The sequence below is a fragment of the Grus americana genome, chromosome 5, assembly GCF_028858705.1.
Source record: "Grus americana isolate bGruAme1 chromosome 5, bGruAme1.mat, whole genome shotgun sequence".
NCBI classification, from domain to species: Eukaryota; Metazoa; Chordata; class Aves; order Gruiformes; family Gruidae; genus Grus; species Grus americana.
The window spans coordinates 57,475,356-57,493,656 of NC_072856.1; the positions used below are offsets into that span (position 1 = coordinate 57,475,356).

Genomic DNA, 18,301 nt, shown 5'->3' on the forward strand with positions numbered 1-18,301 from the left:
CCTAAGGGATGTTACTTAACATTGGTTACCTACCTGAAGTCTCCCTCTCCACCTTTCCTTTTGCTCCATACGCTTGTACTAGTCCTCTAACCCCGCTGCCGCTTTAGCCATGGAGCAGTTCTCTCTGCCTGGGTGGGCAGACAGCTGCCTCCTCCTGTGAAGCAAATGGAGTGTTTCATCCATCACACGCTGTGCAAAACGAAGGCCTTCCTCGCTTTTCTGTCACTTAGTTTCATAACTTCCTGCAGATTGCTTCATGTTGTCAGATCTGTCTTTTCATCTGACAGCACCTTCCACACTCTGCTTGCTCAAAATCCCCTATGAAACTCACCCATTTTGATCAAATTGCTCTTAAACAGTTTGCTACTGGAAGAAAGGACTTGTGAGTTACTTCTATGCCTTGTGGAGGCTCAAAGCATATGTTTTATGTGTCAGATTTCCGAGGGCATGCTTTGAGAACACCATCTAGGTTGAGACAAGGCACTTTCGCTCATCCCTGCGTAGATGTGGACCATGGCGTTTCTTTGCGAGCTGGACTAGCAGTGATCTCTGTCAGTTCTTGGACATTGTGTCAAAGGGTGACAGGAATGACTCCTATTTGATCTTGAAGATCTTCCTGATAATTCAAGATTTCTTTGGGCTGGAATTTTTGGGCTGTCTCTGTTGACCTGTGGCACTGGGGAGCTGGATTCTGCTAAGTGTTTCTAATGGGGCTGGTATCTGAGAGCTGGTATATCTCTGAAATCTGGGGAAGAAGGGATGAAGGAGGAAGTTCCTTCAGCAAGGTGTGAAGGACAATGAGACCTCAAGGACTCTATGTCTCTAGGAGGACTCCTGGTCAGGGAGGCCAAATGGCTGCCTCGAGGATCGCTCTGTTTAGCGGGGAGTTGGTCTGTACTGTTTGGGGCGTGCCAGCAAATGCAGTAACACAGGTTTCATTTCTCAGACGAGGTTTCCTTCATGCTGAATTACACTTTCCTCCGTACTTGCTTGTGCGTGAACACTTCAACACGTGCGCGGGGCTCTTCTTCCAGAAGGCTCTGCCCTCAACGCTGTCGCACGGTGGCTGGGCTGAGCGGGTCACGCACAGCTGATGAGCGTGGCAGCGGATGCTATTTGCCTCTAAGTCCTGGCCAGACACTGGAGAGAAGTGATGGACACTACAGCGGTGGTGACTGTGTTTGCTTGGGGCTCATGCTACCCTGCTAAGCCCCCGTCGAGGCAAACGTCCCCTAAGTAGCTGTGTGCGTGCATTCCTCCAGAACCGGCTGCCCCCAGCGACACCTTCGTGGGACAAGGTGAAACATCTCAAGCACCAATATGTTCTTCTTTCAGATGGCTGACTTCTGAACGACTTGTTTGCAGAGCAATTCCAGTCATGTGGAAAACGTGACTTCTCCCAGTATATCTCATCAAAATGACCAAAACCATTATGTGAAGGTTATCAAAATGCTTGAATCTGGAATCAGCTTTGTGCTATATAAAGCAAACTAACATTTTGATAGAAGTGTTGGTGTGAATTAAGGTTAAAAAAATAAAAAAAGATTAATTTCCTGTTGCAAAAGGAAGTTTTTTGTGTTTTGGTGTTTTGTTTTGGGGTGGGGTTTTTTGTGTGATTTTTTACAATCTCAGAAGGTTTCATGAGAAAGATTCCCTTTGAACATCAGCCAAAGCTGGTAGAAATTTTGCTTGGTCTTATGCCATTTCATGGGACATACTTATTAGCTAACACTTTAGTCAGCCAGTGTGACACCATAGCCAGTCTCTATTTTCTTGCTGATATTGCACCAGCCACTGCAATATGTAGAAAATTTCCCACCCATACGACACCCCCAGCCATGTGATGGTGACAATTTGGTATTGAGAATATCATGAATTTTTTCACTTTGCCTGGAAGCAGCTCCCAGAAAAGCAATATTAAACAGTGGTGTCTAAACAGAGGTCCCGAAGGTGCTGGTGGCTGCTGCAGCGCTGGCTGGAGCCGCTCGGCAGGTCGGCCGGTCCCTGCAGGAACCAGGAGGCTGTAGGCTCCCAGGCTGCCCCTCCTGCCCCTCCGCAGGGGACTGTGCCTTTGTCCCTGTGGCTGGAGGGGGCCCGCAAGGACAGCAGCTGGGAGCGGATGTTGGGAGAAGTGGAAACGGCACCTTTCCCCGCACTTGGCACGTACAGACTGTTAATGAACCGTTAATAACTCCTGTATGGTCACCAGGTGTAACAAGGAAGGACTACTGAATAACCCAGTGTTTTTTAGCAGCTACATTGCTATCTCTCTAGATAATATTTTACTTCTAGTTTTCAGTTTTTGCTGTCCTTGCATGATGTTGCACTGGAATAAACTGTTCTCTCCAGCAGAGAAAGTTTTCAGGGAAGGACATGTAAGAAACTATGGGAAGCAAGTTGCTAAAAATCCTTTAATTTCCAGTTCCCAGAAACTCTGAGCTCTCACATTGAGCTGTGATACATGTCACCGACACATCGGCCTATCAAAACATGCACTTCAGCAAGAAATAGGTTCTTGTGAAATGTGCAGGAGACACAGTACTGGGGACTAAAGTCTTCAGCTGCTCTGTGAAGCTGACCCAGGGGGGCAGCAGCCGTGAAATTTTCTTTTCACTTTGCTGCCAATGTGCCTTGCCTCTGATCCGGGGAAACCTCTTCGAGAGGAGTACAGTTCAGGTCATGACTTGGCAAGTGCTTCATTGCATCAGGACTTTGTTTGCCAGGTTCACTCTGGGCAAAACCTAAGCTCTCCTACATAAATGTGGCAGCCCTCTGGCACGAGGCTGTTGTGCAAAAATAGGCAATATGGCATTTTCTAGTGTTTTTGGTTCTCCTTGACCAGCAGGTCTCTCTCTGTGCTTTTCTCTTTCCCCTGCTGAGATCACCACCCTGTGCTGGGTGTAAATTAGGAAGAAAAAATTAGGTGCTGGACCAGTCTCCTGGCAAAACCCATCTCCCGTCTCCTCTGTGGGGCAAAACACTGGAGTATGGGCAGCAGCAATAGTGATTCCTGCTCTGCCGCTGAACGCAGCAAGGAGCTGACATTGGAAAGGGGGTTGGGAGGCTGAGCAAGAAGTGAGGGAGCATAGTTCCTCCAGGGGCTGGGAAAACTACCCTGCGGTCTGAAAGGGAAGCAAACGCTTTGTATGTGGTTGGATTTATTTCTGGGCTTCACATGCATACACACAATAGCGTAGGTAATAACTCATGGGGATCTGGGTAGAGGTTTAGGGTCAACTGTGTGGGTTAGGAAAACCAAGGAAAATTCCTTGGTAAGGGCACAAGGAATTTTCCTTGATGGGACGGGGGTCTGCTCCGTTAGAAGGGGGAAGGGTGGGCTGGGATGGGGGGAGGAGGCATCTCATACACGGCCACCTGTGCCACTTCTCCATGGCGCACGGCGAGAGTATTGCCTGGCAAACAAGTGCGCAAGGCTGTCTTCTGGGGTTAACAAGTACAACGGGGAATGGCCCCTTCATAGCAGCGTTACCCCGCCAGGCACCACCCCCTGTGATTTTCCAAGCAGAAAGGCACTGGGAACAGCAGCTCTGGCGCAGCGTTGCAGGGATTACTTATTCACTGTGTTCCTGGAACAGCTCCAGGCTTCCCGTCTCTGTCTCCCGTGTACAAATTCATCAAGTGTCCGCAAGGCTCACAATCCCCAGAGGCAAGAGAAGGCAGTAGGAAGGTGATTCATACTGCAGATCACACTGTCTTGGAAGGACCTGCGGGGCTCTGGAAAGACCAAACCGGTATTCTCCCTTCTTCTACCTCCCTAACGCTTAATCAGGGTAATTAAGGCAGCAGACTCAGTCTGGATGGATTTCATTGCCGGGGCCATTGGAGGTAAATACATAAAGTAGTGCTTGTTGATGAAAGCAGATCGCTGTGTTTCCTTCTCGTTCAGCTAACGGGCAAGTCTCAATGGTAAAGCTGAGAGTCTTTTGATGGGGGCTGCTTGTTAAAAGTGCATTCTTCTCTATTAAGTGGAAAATGTAATCAGAGCAGGTTCACAGAGCTACTGGGGAGCTACTGGGGAGGCAGGGCTGGAATTTGGTCAGCTGAGGTCATTGCCCTGCAATCTCCTCCAGTTGAATCGCAGCAGGACAGGGTGAAACTCTGATAGGAAGCGATGAGGTGGAATATGTTGCATGCAGATACAAACTGGCGAGTGCCCAGACAACAAAACCTCACGTGTCTGGTGCCTGGGGGGCCTGGCAGGCTGTCGGGGTCGTGGCGCTGGGGGGCTGAGGATGTGATTTGTGAGACAGGAGGTGTGGAGACACGGCTTTTCACACTGAGGAAGGTTTATCTTAGGTTAAGATCTATTTGCAGCTGTGCTGGTAATTTCAGTGCAGGCATGCTACATAGCAGGCTTTCATTTGGGAGAAAGTAGGGTAGTTATATATAAAAAAGGTAAAAGGAGACAAGTGTGATTTAATTCGAGACATTTTTAGAGCATGAACTGCTCAAACCCGTCTTTGTTTTAAACAACAGAATGTAGCCACTGGTTTCATTTCTGTTCTGAAATGGTGTCAGGTTTAGTGGAGTATCAAATACCAAGACAAGAGCCTTGGGGTCGCCACTGCCAGAAAGGCCACGTAAACCTGCCAGACGGCTGAGACGCCCAGCCCAAGCCTGCACGTCAGATCTCACTTTGAGATCTACTGAAATTTGGCAGTTTCCCTCTGTCATCCTGGTGCAGATATGCATTTCCTGGGAAGGACCATGATGAGTTTTACACGGTAGCCCCTTATTGCTCATCACCCAACATGTGCAGGTGGGGTGAGGTGTGGTGTCTCAGCAGCATCCAGCCCCAGAGGTGCCCGTTGCTCGGGGTGTTGTCCTTCCTGGGGTTCTGGGGGACCCTGCTCGGGAAGGACTGTTCATGGGAGAGGGGAATATAACCAACCCCTCCACAGCAGCTTGCCTTTATCCACCTCTTTCCTTGCTGACTTTAAAGTACCCATTGGAGACTGTAGCCCTGGCAATGGGACATCCATCCTGGAAGGATTCACCAAACCTCCTCTGAGCTGTCCCGTTAATGACCGGGCTCAGCTCAGCAGGGCAGCGACGGTTGCGTTCACTGGTTGGACTTCTTTGCTTTTGTTGGCGCAGTTGTAGTTGAGCCAGTTAGGGATAAACTTCTTTTACAAGGGAATGCGGAGAGCTGAAAACACAAAGTGGCTGTTCACCTTGGCATTGCGCCCCTGCTCCTGCGTGAGGCCATCATCTGTGTGGTGCTCTCCTGTCTGGGCACCAGCATCGTGTGCCACCTGGCCATGCAGAAAGCATCTCCCATGGGTGCCCTGGAAACAGGCTCAGCCTGGGAGGATGCAGCTGGGACCAGAAATGACTTTGCTTGGTTTAACGCACTTCACTGACCCCAGGGTGTCAGAGAGCAAGATTTTCCATCCTGTCCAGCTCAGGGCCTTCCTTAGAGGGAAAATGCAACTTTTCACTGGCAGACAGGAGTGTTTTCTGGCATGCTGTTCCCTGCTGGAGCTTGCACATAGACACGTGCAAGGTACCTGGGCAGGGCTTCAGGGCCATGGTTCCTACCCCGGCATGGGACAGCTTCCAGGGGTGGGACAGCTTTCCTGTGAGAACTGGGATGTTTTTGGTGTTGAGCTTATTTCATGGCTTGTGTTTGTTAGAGTTGAAGCAGTCTCTGTGTTCCTAAGGAGGCTTCAAACCCAGCTGAAGTGCATCAAACAACTCAAGAGGCAACACAGATAACAACAGAGTTTCTGTTTAGAAAACTACGTTCTTGTGACCTTGATCTGTTTTCAGAGTGTTTTGGGCAAAGCATGGCTTAAGCACTTCTGAAAGCCAGCAGAGATGCTGCCCTTTTGAATCACATGGAATGATCCAGCCTGACTCAGGTACCTGCACAAATACTGTGCGTCTCCCCTGAGATACTGCTTCTGTGGCCATGGGACAAGCTCAGCATCTTCAGCCCAGGAAATAGTGACCTGCTGTGACTCCAGATGGAACCAATGTGAGAGAAATACTTTTAATTACTGGGGAGACTTTCAATAACCACTAAATGGGGCTGGATATTGTGGAAAGCAGCTCATCTATAAGGATGTCCTTCCTGGCCAATAAAGCTGAGCAGGAGATTGGACTGGAGACCTCCCGAGGTCCCTTCCAACTTGAATTTTCCTATGATCCCATATGCATCTTCTAGCCCTGCTACTGTGGCAGCCCAGGCCATGGCAGGGGATGGGTATTGACGATCGGGCTACTGATGGCTAGAGGATGACTGACCCTTGTGCCAGGCATAGAGATTTGGGAAGGGGAAGCTGAGGTTCACCCGGCACTGACCTGCAGCAGCAGTAGAGCAGCAGGGTCTGCAGCACGGCTGGGCTTCTCCACATCTTACTGCAAGGTTACACACCAGTCACATGCAGTCCAAGGGTAGATAAAATAGTCCACCTATGGAGGGAACATGCTGTGTCCTTTTCCTTACGGCTAAAGCAGCTCCTGCTGGCCACTGCCAGGGTCACATTACTGGAGTTCAGCTTGTTTAGGATATGGAGCACTTCTTATGTTCCCAACTCGTCACAAAACAAAGGTCTTTGGAGGCTGCTGTCTACACATCCAGCGTTTGGACCACGATCCCCGCTTTCCCCTGGGTCTCTCAGCAAGGTGTTTGCCAACAGCTTGGAGCAGTTGCAGCCCAGTGGGTTCCATATGGCTGCAGCTTGCTCTGCTGATTGCCATTGTGGTGGCCACCCTGCCAAGACCCCTCCTTATTTGAATTGCCTGGTTGAAGTGTCCTGACTCGTGAAGAGACCGTGAGGATTCCGGTTTGGTCCCTGCAGTGTGTGTGTAGGGGACGCCGAAACCTCTGCTCAATACCTGAGAACATTTCACATAAAATAGGCACAAAAAATGGCTCACTACAACCCAGTGAAGATCATTCACCGGATTTTGCCATTTATTTTCATCACAGCCAGTGCAGTGTTACTCAGCAGGAGTCCCACAGGATCCCTCCCCAGTATGCATGCTATACATTGCTGGCCTTGTTCGATTCTACTGTGCAAACAGGGCATGTGTGGGTCATGCTATCTTTGTCCCAGGCTATTTATATTGCATGACATTGTGCAGAGCCCTTCTTCCTCAACCTTTGATTGACTTGGCTGAGCTTCTCAGCTCTGACAACTGCTCCGAGTGCTTTGACTCTTAAGGAGCACGGTGCGTAGCAGGCTGTGGTTGTTCAGAGGTTTGGGGGATCACATCTCCATCTTGGTGGGAGCAGTGAGAAATTTACTCCTATGGTCTCCTCCCAAGTGGTGATGTTTGGTCCTTGCTGGCACCTAGGACTGAGAAGCAATGGAAAACAGGCTGGTTTGGGGAAAACCTGCATTATTTTGTCTCTGTTTCCACTGTCTTTGCATCTTAATGTGTGAACAGGACAATTTCTCTGGAAGAGAAGACACTTCTTGTTGAACACTGACCCAAATTAGCCTTGGTACCTGATGTGCATGAGCTCCTACCTTCCTGAGCTGGTGGAGCAAGCCAGGGCTTAGACGTGCAAGGCACACGGTGCCCCCACATCGCCAGCATCTGGTCAGCCACATCTGCTGCCTCTGAGGTTCAGGAAGTCTGAAACTGATGTGATGCCAAATCCTCCTGGCTGGGACGGGGCTGTTGGGCCACGGGACCGCACCTCTGAGGTCAGCACTGTCACGCTGACATATGTGCTTTCCTTTCCTGGCTGGCGGGGCCCGCGTTTGCAGTCTGCCTCTGGCCGATGGCCGGGAATCTGGGACAGTGCGGATGGCCCCGGGTGACTTTGTGCGTTGTCACTCTGCTCGGACCAGAGGCATTGCTCCTTCAAGGTGTACTACTCCGCCTGTGTATTCCCCCATCGCCGCTTCTCTTCCAGCCTGATCTCATTTTGGTTTTGAAATACAGAAGGTGGCTTCTTGGCCCATTTTTCATCTTCATTGCTGTTTATCTGGTGGCAGATTAGACAGAGAGTCTTGCAGAACAAACCTCATTTTTTCTGCAAGATGATGTTAGCTGTTTTCTTCTGAGTAATGCACCTTGGGATTGTCTCCTGGTGACTCACACCAGCAGCTGTTGCTTTTTTCCAAAATGTAGCAGAGCTTTCCAGAGCTCCCAAGCACCCATGTAACCACAGGTGAATATGCCTAGTGAAATACCCACAGTGACTAATAAATTTTTTAAGTAACTTTTTGTATTTTTTATTTTTTTTTTTTTAAAGAAGGACTCAATGAAAGGTAGTTTCCAACTTGTGAGCCACCAGGCATACACTGTTACTATCTATGACCGCCCAGCTCCTGAAGGGCTCATCCAGCACTTCTATGAACTTGATCTCTGTCTAAATAACTCACATGGATACAGCTCCACTGTCCCCCAGCCTGATTTCGTCTCAGGTGACTTGGCAGTTGATGTCCTGGGAGGAAGTTAGCTGGTCAGCCCCTTTATCATCTGTTGTATCTGCCGACAGACGCTTTTAGATCGGAGCAGGGAAATGCAGTGAGGTAAGGGCAGGGATGGTGGGTGATCTATTTGTCACCGCAACCAGGAGAAGTCTGTGTCGGAGCTCTTTCGCTCTCCTCATCTGCCATTAAGGCAGTAACTTTGTCTCGTAGGATTAATGTGTTTCCAACTCCTGTGGCTATTTTAAGGTCTTGAAATGAGCCCGGGTGCTGATAGACGATTGGCAAATCCCCCCTCAGCACGCTGGACATGCCATCATCGCTACAGGCGGGGAGTCGTGGTCAGCTGGCGTGCGGGGCGTGCTGGTGAGCAATGCTGGTTTTGCGCACGCCCGGCGCTAATCCCTTGCTGCCCCTTAATCCTGCTGAGCCCCGAGGGCGGGTGGCCTCACCGCAGAGCAGTGCTGCCGGTCGTGCTGCATCCTGGCGTCACACCAGCCTGCCAGGGCTCCAAGCAACCTTTGCTTTTGCTCCTTGCTCCGCTTTTGCAGCAGTCTTCGGTGCATGTAGGAGATGTGCTTCAGAGGCTTAGTCCAGCATGGTGCCGTGGACCCTATTGTCCAATGAAGTTCTCGCCCAGGGCTCTAGGTGTGCTTTGTAAGCTTCAGCCAGGATGTGTCCTGTCCCTGGCGTGCAGGAGGCAGCAGGAGTACCTCTCCTCTCTTCAAGACAGATTGCTGAGAACCTGTAATGCGTGAGGACCACCCGTCTTTTATAGATGTCCTTGTGATCGCTGCTTTTATTCCTTAATATTTCCAAGCCAAGCATGGAGAACGCAAATTGCTCCAGAGACCCTTTTGTGTGATTGGGGATGCTCTGCACCTCACGTGAGGGTGCTTGGCCATAGTCTAAAGACGCTTTACTGCCTAAGCTGGGAGGGGAAACAAAACCAGTCTGATACGACGTAAACCATCCCTTCAACCTTCCTGCAGCAGTGCTCTCGGCGTTTCCCCCAGTCCCGGCTTGTACCATGGTGTAATATAATTTCTTATTTCCCATGATGCTCAGATTCCTCCTCTGAGGATGCCTTGGTCACGCAGAGAAATCTGCACATTTTGCTCTGTCATTCTTGGCTGAAACGTTGTCACTGTAGATCGAGAGAGGTCTGGTGCCAAGCACAGCAGGGCTCTGAAGCTGCATTTTTCTGCCGTTCCTCTGGCGACTTGCCCCGATGGGGAAAAATGGTCTGTTGTGACGTCTGCTGTTAACCATCTCCAATACACTCTCTGTTTCAGGTGGTCTGAGCACAGCAGTGGGTTATCCACTGGACACAGTGAAGGTACAGGTTCGAGCTTTATTTCTTGACTACAGACTGAAAACAAACAGGCTCTTTTGCTTTTTTCCTCCCCTTTTTAGAAAACTAGTCCCATGACAGTGTTTTTAATCTTTGTTAAAATCAACATATTTCACTTTATTTGGTTGTGGTTTTTTCCTCTTAAAAAAAAAAAAAGTAAATTGTTTCGGGATGCTACTTTATGGCTAATTAACTGGTTTGCTGCTATGGCATTTGTTGATTGTTTTTTTTAATCTGATGCCTACATTTCAACGTTGTCCCTATGCTCCTAGGTGAGAATTCAGACTGAGAGGCATTACAATGGGATTTGGCACTGCATTAAGGAAACATACAGGACAGAAAAGGTAGGTACCTCTCGTCAGAATTGCTGATACCAGTATGGATGCCTTGTTTCAGAGAAGCAGAGCTGCCCCTGGGGAGGACAGGCAGCAGTCGCATACAACCATTTGTTGGGAGAAGGGTCTGGATGCAATTTAGCTTTGCCGATGAGCTGTAAGATGGAAATAAGCTTTGGTTTAGCGATGTATGACCGGTGTATTCGGGCTTCTCCATGCCATTCCCTTTTATAAGTGCTCTTTTTTCTGTTTCCCACTAGATTCAGGGATTTTACAAAGGTGTGTCTGCATCAGTTCTCACAGTTTCAGTGATTTCTTCTGTTTCATTTGGCACGTACAAAAACTTCCTTTGTACAATCTGCAAGCTGCGATACGGGGCTGCAGACGTGAAGCCATCCAAGCTGGACGTTTCTCTTGCCGGAGGTGCTGCTGGTGCTGTCCGGGTAGGTAAACAGCCCTTGTTCACAAACACAGGAAGCAAGAAGAGCAGTGAATGTTTTCCCTCCGGGAGGCCACAGGGGAGCCTGCAACAAGCCCATCGGGTTTGTTTCTGCAGAGGTTCATGCTCTGCCCAGACCGCCCCCTCGCTGGTCGGCTCCGTGGCGTGGCCAAGTCCTGCCGGGTAGCTCGTGCCAGATTTGGTTCAGAGCGCCCAAACACTTAAGAACACTCTATTAAGAATGACATCAATCTTGGCAGCAAACGCAGAAAAAGGACGAAAAACAAGCCAAGCAGCAAACTTTCCGAGCGGCTCTCATGGTAAGTTTATGTAAGAAAGACATAACTCGGTGTTTTAAAGCACAGGCCAGTGTTTTGACAGTGGCTGCACAAGCCCGGCACGGTATCGCTGTAGAAACTGGCAGTACGCAGCGTTGCCTTGTCAGCGCTCAAAACACGTGTCATCACTGACAAGTGATGCTGCCTGGCAAACGTGCATGATCCCAGGACAGGGAGGTGATGCTGAATCCAGGAGCAGTTTCCCATAAGGAGATGGATTTCTGTGAGTGTCTGCAGGCGCTGCGAACGTGGCAGAGCTCGCCCCGGCGCCCTGATGCTGTGCTGGGCAGAAACACGTGCCCAGTCACAGGCAATCCTCTTACAGAGCAGTCCAGATGGTTGCGTTTCTAGGTGTTTCCTAGCAGGCAATGACTACTTAACACAGGTTAATTTTTTTAAAGTCTTTATGGCCTTGGTTCCAAATACAGATACATACAAGAGACTTGATGTATGCTACCCTATAGCTGAGGACATCCCCTTTCCATGCTTAAGTTGTTACGGGTATTTCATGTCCCCTGTTGATTTCTGCCGCACCTTCCACTCTGCACAGCGCAGCTCACACGTGTGTCCTGCTGCTGCTGCGTGGGATTTACCGCAGACGGAGGGGAGGAGGCTGGAACTTGCTGGCAATGTTATTGCCTGAAAAGGTGGGAGACAAGGAATTTGCAGGAGGCGGATCAAAACACTGTTTAAACGTGAAGGGTTAAAGTACCATCCTCTGATGTTACAGGTTGTGTTGATGACCCCTAGTGAAGTGGCCAAAGTTCGCATGCAGACCCAGAGGAACCCACATCCTTCTGTCGCATCTCCCCAGCCTGTTTCCAAGCCAAAGTACCGAGGATCTCTGCACTGTCTGAAGGTGATCGCCAAGGAGGAAGGTTTTGGGGGTCTCTACAAGGGCTGCTCTGCATTACTCTGCAGGGATTGCTCCTCTTCTGCAATATATTTCCTTACCTATTCTGCTCTGTGCGACTGGCTCACACCAGCCGGGACAAATAAACCAGGTGGGTATCGGACAGCATCTGGCCTTACCTGCAAAGATGGCTTATTTAGTACCACGCTAAGAGGGAAATCAGGCTCTCAGCAAACATCACTTAGTAGGTATAAAACCTCACCCAGATCCGGTCCTCGCGCAGGGTTGCCGTGTGTTTGCTTCCTGGCATCACGGGGCCATTTGTGCCCTCCCGGCGCGGGTGCCAGCAGCCTGCATGCGAGGGCTTCGCCGGCACGACCTTGTCCCTCAGCAGCTACTCCTCTGCCTGTGAGAGGGGTGTTTATGGCACGCTCTGGTGCCTGGTATGCGGGTATGAAATCCTCTTAATGCAGAAATAGGATATGTAACTAGAAATGAAACAGGGACAAACCTCCCAGGAGCCACCATGGAGGATGGATCAGGGTCAGCCCAAAGCTTGAAAGTAAAGTCCAGGTGCAGAATGTAAAAAAGCTTGTTTCCTGGTTGTGATTTGGCTCCAAAAAACAGCTATCCACTTTGAGAAAAGATCAAATAGGTGACATTCAGCAAAAAGAGCATGTTCCTGAGAATTATTAAATAAGTAGATCCAGCTGAAGAAGGTGTCAGTGCTCTCAGGTTGCACCACATCTAGTTTGTGTGGTGTTAACATGTATGCTGCCTCTACATGAGCCAGTACAATGCACGCAAAAACGAATATGCTGTGAAATTGGGAGGCCATACAATTTGTGTGAGGTCACTGAAAACTCACAACTGCAAGAGCTGGACAAAACAACTGCTGAAAAACATGAAAGTAAACCTAGTTAGTTAACAAATCTGAGATGCTTGTAGCCGTATCAGTACAAGGCTCGAGTTAACGGCTTCGCTCCTGCAGGTTTCCTCGTCGTGCTGCTTTCTGGTGGTTTCGCTGGAGTCCTGGCCTGGGGATTAGCTACTCCCATGGATGTCCTCAAATCACGGATGCAAACAGATGAATCGGACCAGCACAAGTACAAAGGCCTCTTCCACTGTGCTAGAGAAAGCGTGAGAAAGGAGGGTGCAAAAGTGCTTTTCAAAGGACTGGGTCTGAACTGCATTCGTGCCTTTCCTGTGAACATGGTGGTGTTTGTAGCGTATGAAGCTGTACTGAGATTTACAGATCACTATTCAAACAAAAAATAACTTGTGCCACTCTGTTCAGAGGTGTACTTTGATTAGTTTGGGTTTTTTTGTAACACAACATCCACAAACAACTGCTGAACGCCTTCTCCTTTGATGGACAGCGTAAGAAGCATGGACATTTCAGCACAAAGCTGGATGATTGAAGGCTTTGTTTTATTCTTATAGGATTACAAACTCATCATGGAGACTTGGACTTATATACAACCTCCAGTTTATCTCGTTAATGTATTTAGACTGTAGCTGCTGCTTAGGCTCTTGAAACATTTGCAAATATTTGTGTTCTAAAAAGCTGCTTGTCTGATCAGAGATTTTAGTAAAGGATTCATTTTGTTTTCTACTGGCACAGAAAATGATCTTCACAACCAAGGCAAGAGCTAGGGGGAGTTTGTGTAAGATTTAACACTACCCAGTGTGTGCTCTTTACATGCAATGCCTGCATTGCATTCACCGAGTTACTTACATTATTTGTGCTTCAGGCTGCAACTTTTCCTTCCCAGATGTAATTTCCCCAAAGAACTCTACAATTATATCCCTTTGGTAGCAGCTGCATAAGAATCTGCTTGTGTTTTCCTGTCATTATTTAATGACTGGCAGAAATGGTCTGTTTACATAATCCCTCTAATGACCTCACTGAAAGGGAAACCAGGCACAGATTCCCGTAAACCATCTGATTTTTCTCCCTGTGCAAGCCTGAGCCCTACAGCATCAGTCCCCTCCTGGAGGCTGACAGCACCGCGGCTCTCTGGAGCTTGACACAGCTTTGGAGGCAATCTGTTCTGCTCCTGGAAGGAGGGTAGGAAGAGATGCAAAACCTCTTTGCTTCTCAGAGGAAAGGCTGCCGTAAAATCTGTATGCTGGGGGGGTTAGGCAACTTAAGGGAGAATTGCAAAGTTGTAGGGTATAATTAAGATTTACTGCTTTTAAAACGCGTGTACTCTACTCACTTTACGGTGTTCAGAGCAGCCAAGTGTTTTTTTTTGTCGAAGGTACATTTTGATAGAATTTCTGACTTTCCTAACAAATATTTATTTCTCACAAAGGTATAAAGTTTCATCAGAGTGTCAGTTAAAAAAAAACAAAACCAATCCACACTGTTGCTTCAGAAGGAAAGTTCCTAAAAACAGAAATCCTTTAATTTGCTCATTATCCCTCAAGAGCAGCATAAATGTTTTGTATCTCCATTTTAATCTCTGGATGAAGACATCTGTAGCAGACTGGATCCTGCCCCTGTCAGATTCTGTTGTAAGTGAGGTTTTTGGAGGGACAGAGGAAGAATATATTTTTAAAGGTGTTCTCATATTCAGGGTTGATGCCCTTGTCCACAGCCACTTTGACCAGTTGATACCACGGCATTGACTACACTGACAGTAATTTTGCAGCAGACAGAACTTGTCAGCTACTCTGGACATATAAAAAAGAATCTTGCACTAAAAGGACAAGTTTAGAAGTTTTATGTGCTACTACAAAAGAATAAAGGTGACCTCTTCCACTCCAGAGAGCGAGCGGTAAAAAGCTCCAGAACTGTCCTCCTGAAATCTAAGCCTTCAACTGACTTTTTAAACGTGTTCGCAGCCATGCTAGCAAACCACCATTATAATATTTCTCTCACGAGTCTGTCCAGCTTTTGCAGTTGATCCAAGAGCAGGGTTAAAAAACCAGGCAGGTGCAGAGTATGTCACCTTAAAGGGGAGTGAAATGAAAGACCCAGATTCACTCCCAAAGTGCTTATGGCCTCAGCAACCTACCACCCCGTGACATCTTGGGGCATCAGCACCAAACTTCCTTTGCTCAGAAAGTCCTTATAACAGAGGATTTAATTAAGTCCTCAAGATCTGGAATTCCTCTTAACATGGTTCTCAATAGTCTGCTACTCTCACCTCTTTCTACAAGGGATGCATTTGACCGAGTGCCATCCCAGCTGGGTAGTGATTTATCCCAGCTCTTCCTGGATGTTTTCTGCAATCAAACTCCTTTATGCTGTATTATTCTCAGCCGACCTTGTTCTCAGGCATTACATCCTCTGAACAGAGACAGTAAAAAAAAAAATGCCTGCAAATCAGACTAAACAACCATTTCTTGTGTTGATACCATCCATGGTCAGCCCAAGGTTTGAAAATAACGTAGCTCAGCTTTCCTAATAGGCTCACACATTCAGATAACTGAAAGTCTCCTCCTGTGGGTGTAACTGAAATACAGCTGGTTTCAAAAACAGGAATTACAGATGAATTGTAAAAATGAGTGGTAACAACAGCAGAAGCCAATGCGAGGGGCTGAGAACTGTAAGCCTCAGGGTATTCAGCACCATGTGAAAGGAAGTTCTCACGTGGCCTGAACGAATGCCACACGAGAGGTAAGTTCTATCTTCAGGGGGTTATTTCAGGGACGTTAACTGCTTTGCAATCCATCCTGTTCACAAGCCTTTACTGGATACAAAATATACAGAGTGTATAGGTGACAGCCTGCCTTAGAGTAAGAACTCACAGCTAATTCACACGGGTAGAAACTACCAACAGGTACAGGAATTGGCTGTGTGAGTACTGTAAACACAGGCACAGAAATATGAACCACTATTTGTTTACTGACATATCATTGTACATATTATGTACTTCACTGTATATGCACCAAGCTGGGTCTTTTGGCTTCTGGATTTCAGGACTTGACTGCTTTATTTTCTTATTTCTTTGTATGACCCTGACCTTCAGCTACTCTGATAATCACAGAACTATTTATTCTGATAAATTAGCTAGCTGAAGGCCAGCTAGCAGAATAAAGACTTCACAATTGCTGTGCTGATACTGGGTTTACGTTGCTATAGGGTCTGCAGCTTGTAGTATAGATGATTTCTTTCAGTAACAAAGTTGATGGCTTTGAAAAAAAGAAAATTTTCTTTAGAAGGCAGATTCTGCTTTATGTTTTCATGTTGCTGAGAATTTCTGTTTTCTTTGACAATGTTTATGAATATCCAAGTAGGTTTCAGCACACTGTTTCGGCTTGCCTCAGTGGCTGTGGAAAAGTCATGTGAAGCTATTCACAATCTGCTCTGCAGACAACAGCAATTGCGGAGTACCGCGTTTCCACGGAAGTACCAGTCTTTACGCCAAACCTACTGAAGCGTCACTGTAAACGGGTCACAATGACCTCCCCCGATTTCTCAGCTGGCTGCTGTGCACTGGGAAATTCAACATCCAGTCTTGCTTGCAACCAGTTACTCTTCAGAAAACTGACCCTTATTAGCGTGCTCTGGGAGCAATCCAAAATCTACCTCGTAGGACTGGGCAGAGCAGGTATAAGGCACCCTCCTTCACTAGAAAGGCACTGGACATCAGAACAAGCACCAGCTCCATCAGACGACTAAATCAACACCTAAAAGTGTAGGAAGAGAGGTCAAAAATAGAGTGTAAATTAAGCCTTTTTTTTTTTTTTAAAAAAAAGGGTAACATCACAGAAGTTTCATACAGACTTTTATCTACATTTTTATTGCAGTGAGATGAACAAAATATGAACAAAATAAAGAAAAAGTTATGAACATTGCCTGATAACATTCTTGGACATTTCATGCATGCTTTTGAGGACTGCCTTGGCTTGGCTTTTAAATACCTGTGGGCCTTGAATTGCAACAGATTTAGGAATTTGCCAAGACTCTCCTGGGAAACCGTATCATTTCAGAAACATGTTTGTAAGAATCCGACAGAGTACTTGAGTAAGGTGCTTGCTCAGTAAACAAATACTAAGTAATTTTGCTATCACTTTCCTTTCTAGAACTTTCAAAATAGATTTTAATTGCTGTGTTATAAAATTAATCCATATGCTTTGTTAGAATAGAACACACTACTGTTTCTCCCACAGCATATTGCCCTTTCCTGAATAAATGAAATAAATTGACTTTTAAAGGGCTCTTACAAACTCATAATACAAATTTCTTCTTTAAAATATTATATGCAGATCTGTCCTGCAAGATTTAAGTCTTGTGTTTCATGTATAGCTTAAAGATGACAAAAAGTCGACTGTAAGAACAGGAAGGTCATCATTAAAGTCTACAGTAACCAAGAATTAGTTTACTACTGGATTTAAGAAGCTATTTTTCTTTTCTAAGAATTGCTCCACCACTTTAGAAGGAAAAAGAAAAAAAAAAGGCTTTTCTGCTGATTGTTAAACACTTGTTAGCACTGAGACACTATGTCTGTGGGATATAAAGAGACAGTCGCTGGTAAACATTTACTTTAATACATTCAAGTCAAAGGCATTAAATTAGCGATGTCAGCTCACGTAAACTGTAATGACAAAAGCTAAGCACTGCTGTTTTCAGCACAAGTTTGAGATACATGCAATAGGACTAAACTTGCCTTGCATTTCAGTCTTGCACAAATGTGAACTAATGGGGGCACTTCCTATACAACTCGGCACTCAGGCACTTCCATCCCAGAAGCGCAAGGTCGTTGCTGGCAAGCACGTGCACGCTGTGTTACCGACCATGGGAAGGGTGGGAAGGCAGCGGCACCTGCTTCAGGCAGCACAAACTGCCCAGCACGGTCTCACGCACTAACAGGCTGATCCAAGGTCTACTGATGTCAATGAGAAGTCTCACCCTTGAAACGTCTCCCTGAACCCAAGTGTCATCAGCTGATTTCAAAGGTTTCCAGCCAAATTAAAAGTGTGCTTTTTTGGATTTTAATTTTCTACACGCTACAGTCGATCTATGTCCACTAGGCCTCACAGTACAGAACCTGTTAAAGTTTAAAAACTTTCACACCTCGTTCAAGTGCCTTCCTTATATTTTTTAATGATTTACAAATACCACACATCAACACCCACCTGTGTTATCACAGGTATTTTTATTTGATGCAGATAAGACTATGTTTGGGCTAGCAACTTTCTATTCTATATAAATACAAGACAAATCTAATTTACATTCAGCACTGTACATGTTAAAACAAATTAGCTAATAATTTGATTTTTCTTCCGTAAATAATAGCAAAGACATTTAAGATCTTTTTAAGAAAGGAGATAATTAAATATTAAAAAAAATATACTTTGTTAAAATACCTTATGTAACTGGAATACATCTTAAAATAAGTACCCCTACTCTAAATGACCTGGTGCAGTAAACTAGAACAGACAGTACTAGAAGTAACCCTGTGTCCAGCAGCAACTTCATTTTCACAGCATGATTTAACACTTGGCATATTTTATAACTAGAAACTACAATTTGCATTTCTATACTACCTTCTACCTGAGAATATGAAGGAAGTTTACAACCTTGTGATAACCTCCTCCCTCCAGAGGCAGTCAG

At 46.7% G+C, this 18,301-nt stretch overlaps 1 protein-coding gene across 5 annotated transcripts; it reads left to right on the plus strand.

Annotated features, from left to right (window-relative positions):
• The first annotated feature begins 3,468 nt into the window (after nucleotides 1-3,468).
• On the plus strand, nucleotides 3,469-15,795 carry SLC25A47 (solute carrier family 25 member 47). 5 transcript variants are annotated; one of them, XM_054828845.1, is made up of 7 exons: nucleotides 3,610-3,846; nucleotides 9,710-9,753; nucleotides 10,041-10,112; nucleotides 10,364-10,546; nucleotides 10,803-10,862; nucleotides 11,611-11,884; nucleotides 12,725-15,795. In XM_054828845.1, the coding sequence occupies exons 1-7, from the start codon at nucleotides 3,819-3,821 to the stop codon at nucleotides 13,009-13,011; spliced, it is 948 nt and encodes a 315-aa protein (XP_054684820.1). In that variant the 5' UTR covers nucleotides 3,610-3,818; the 3' UTR covers nucleotides 13,012-15,795. The 5 variants fall into 5 exon arrangements, with proteins under 5 accessions (XP_054684821.1, XP_054684820.1, XP_054684822.1 ...); XM_054828846.1 differs by lacking the exon at nucleotides 10,803-10,862 and having other exon boundaries at nucleotides 3,469-3,846; XM_054828848.1 differs by lacking the exon at nucleotides 10,803-10,862 and having other exon boundaries at nucleotides 3,664-3,752.
• Nucleotides 15,796-18,301: the final 2,506 nt, after the last annotated feature.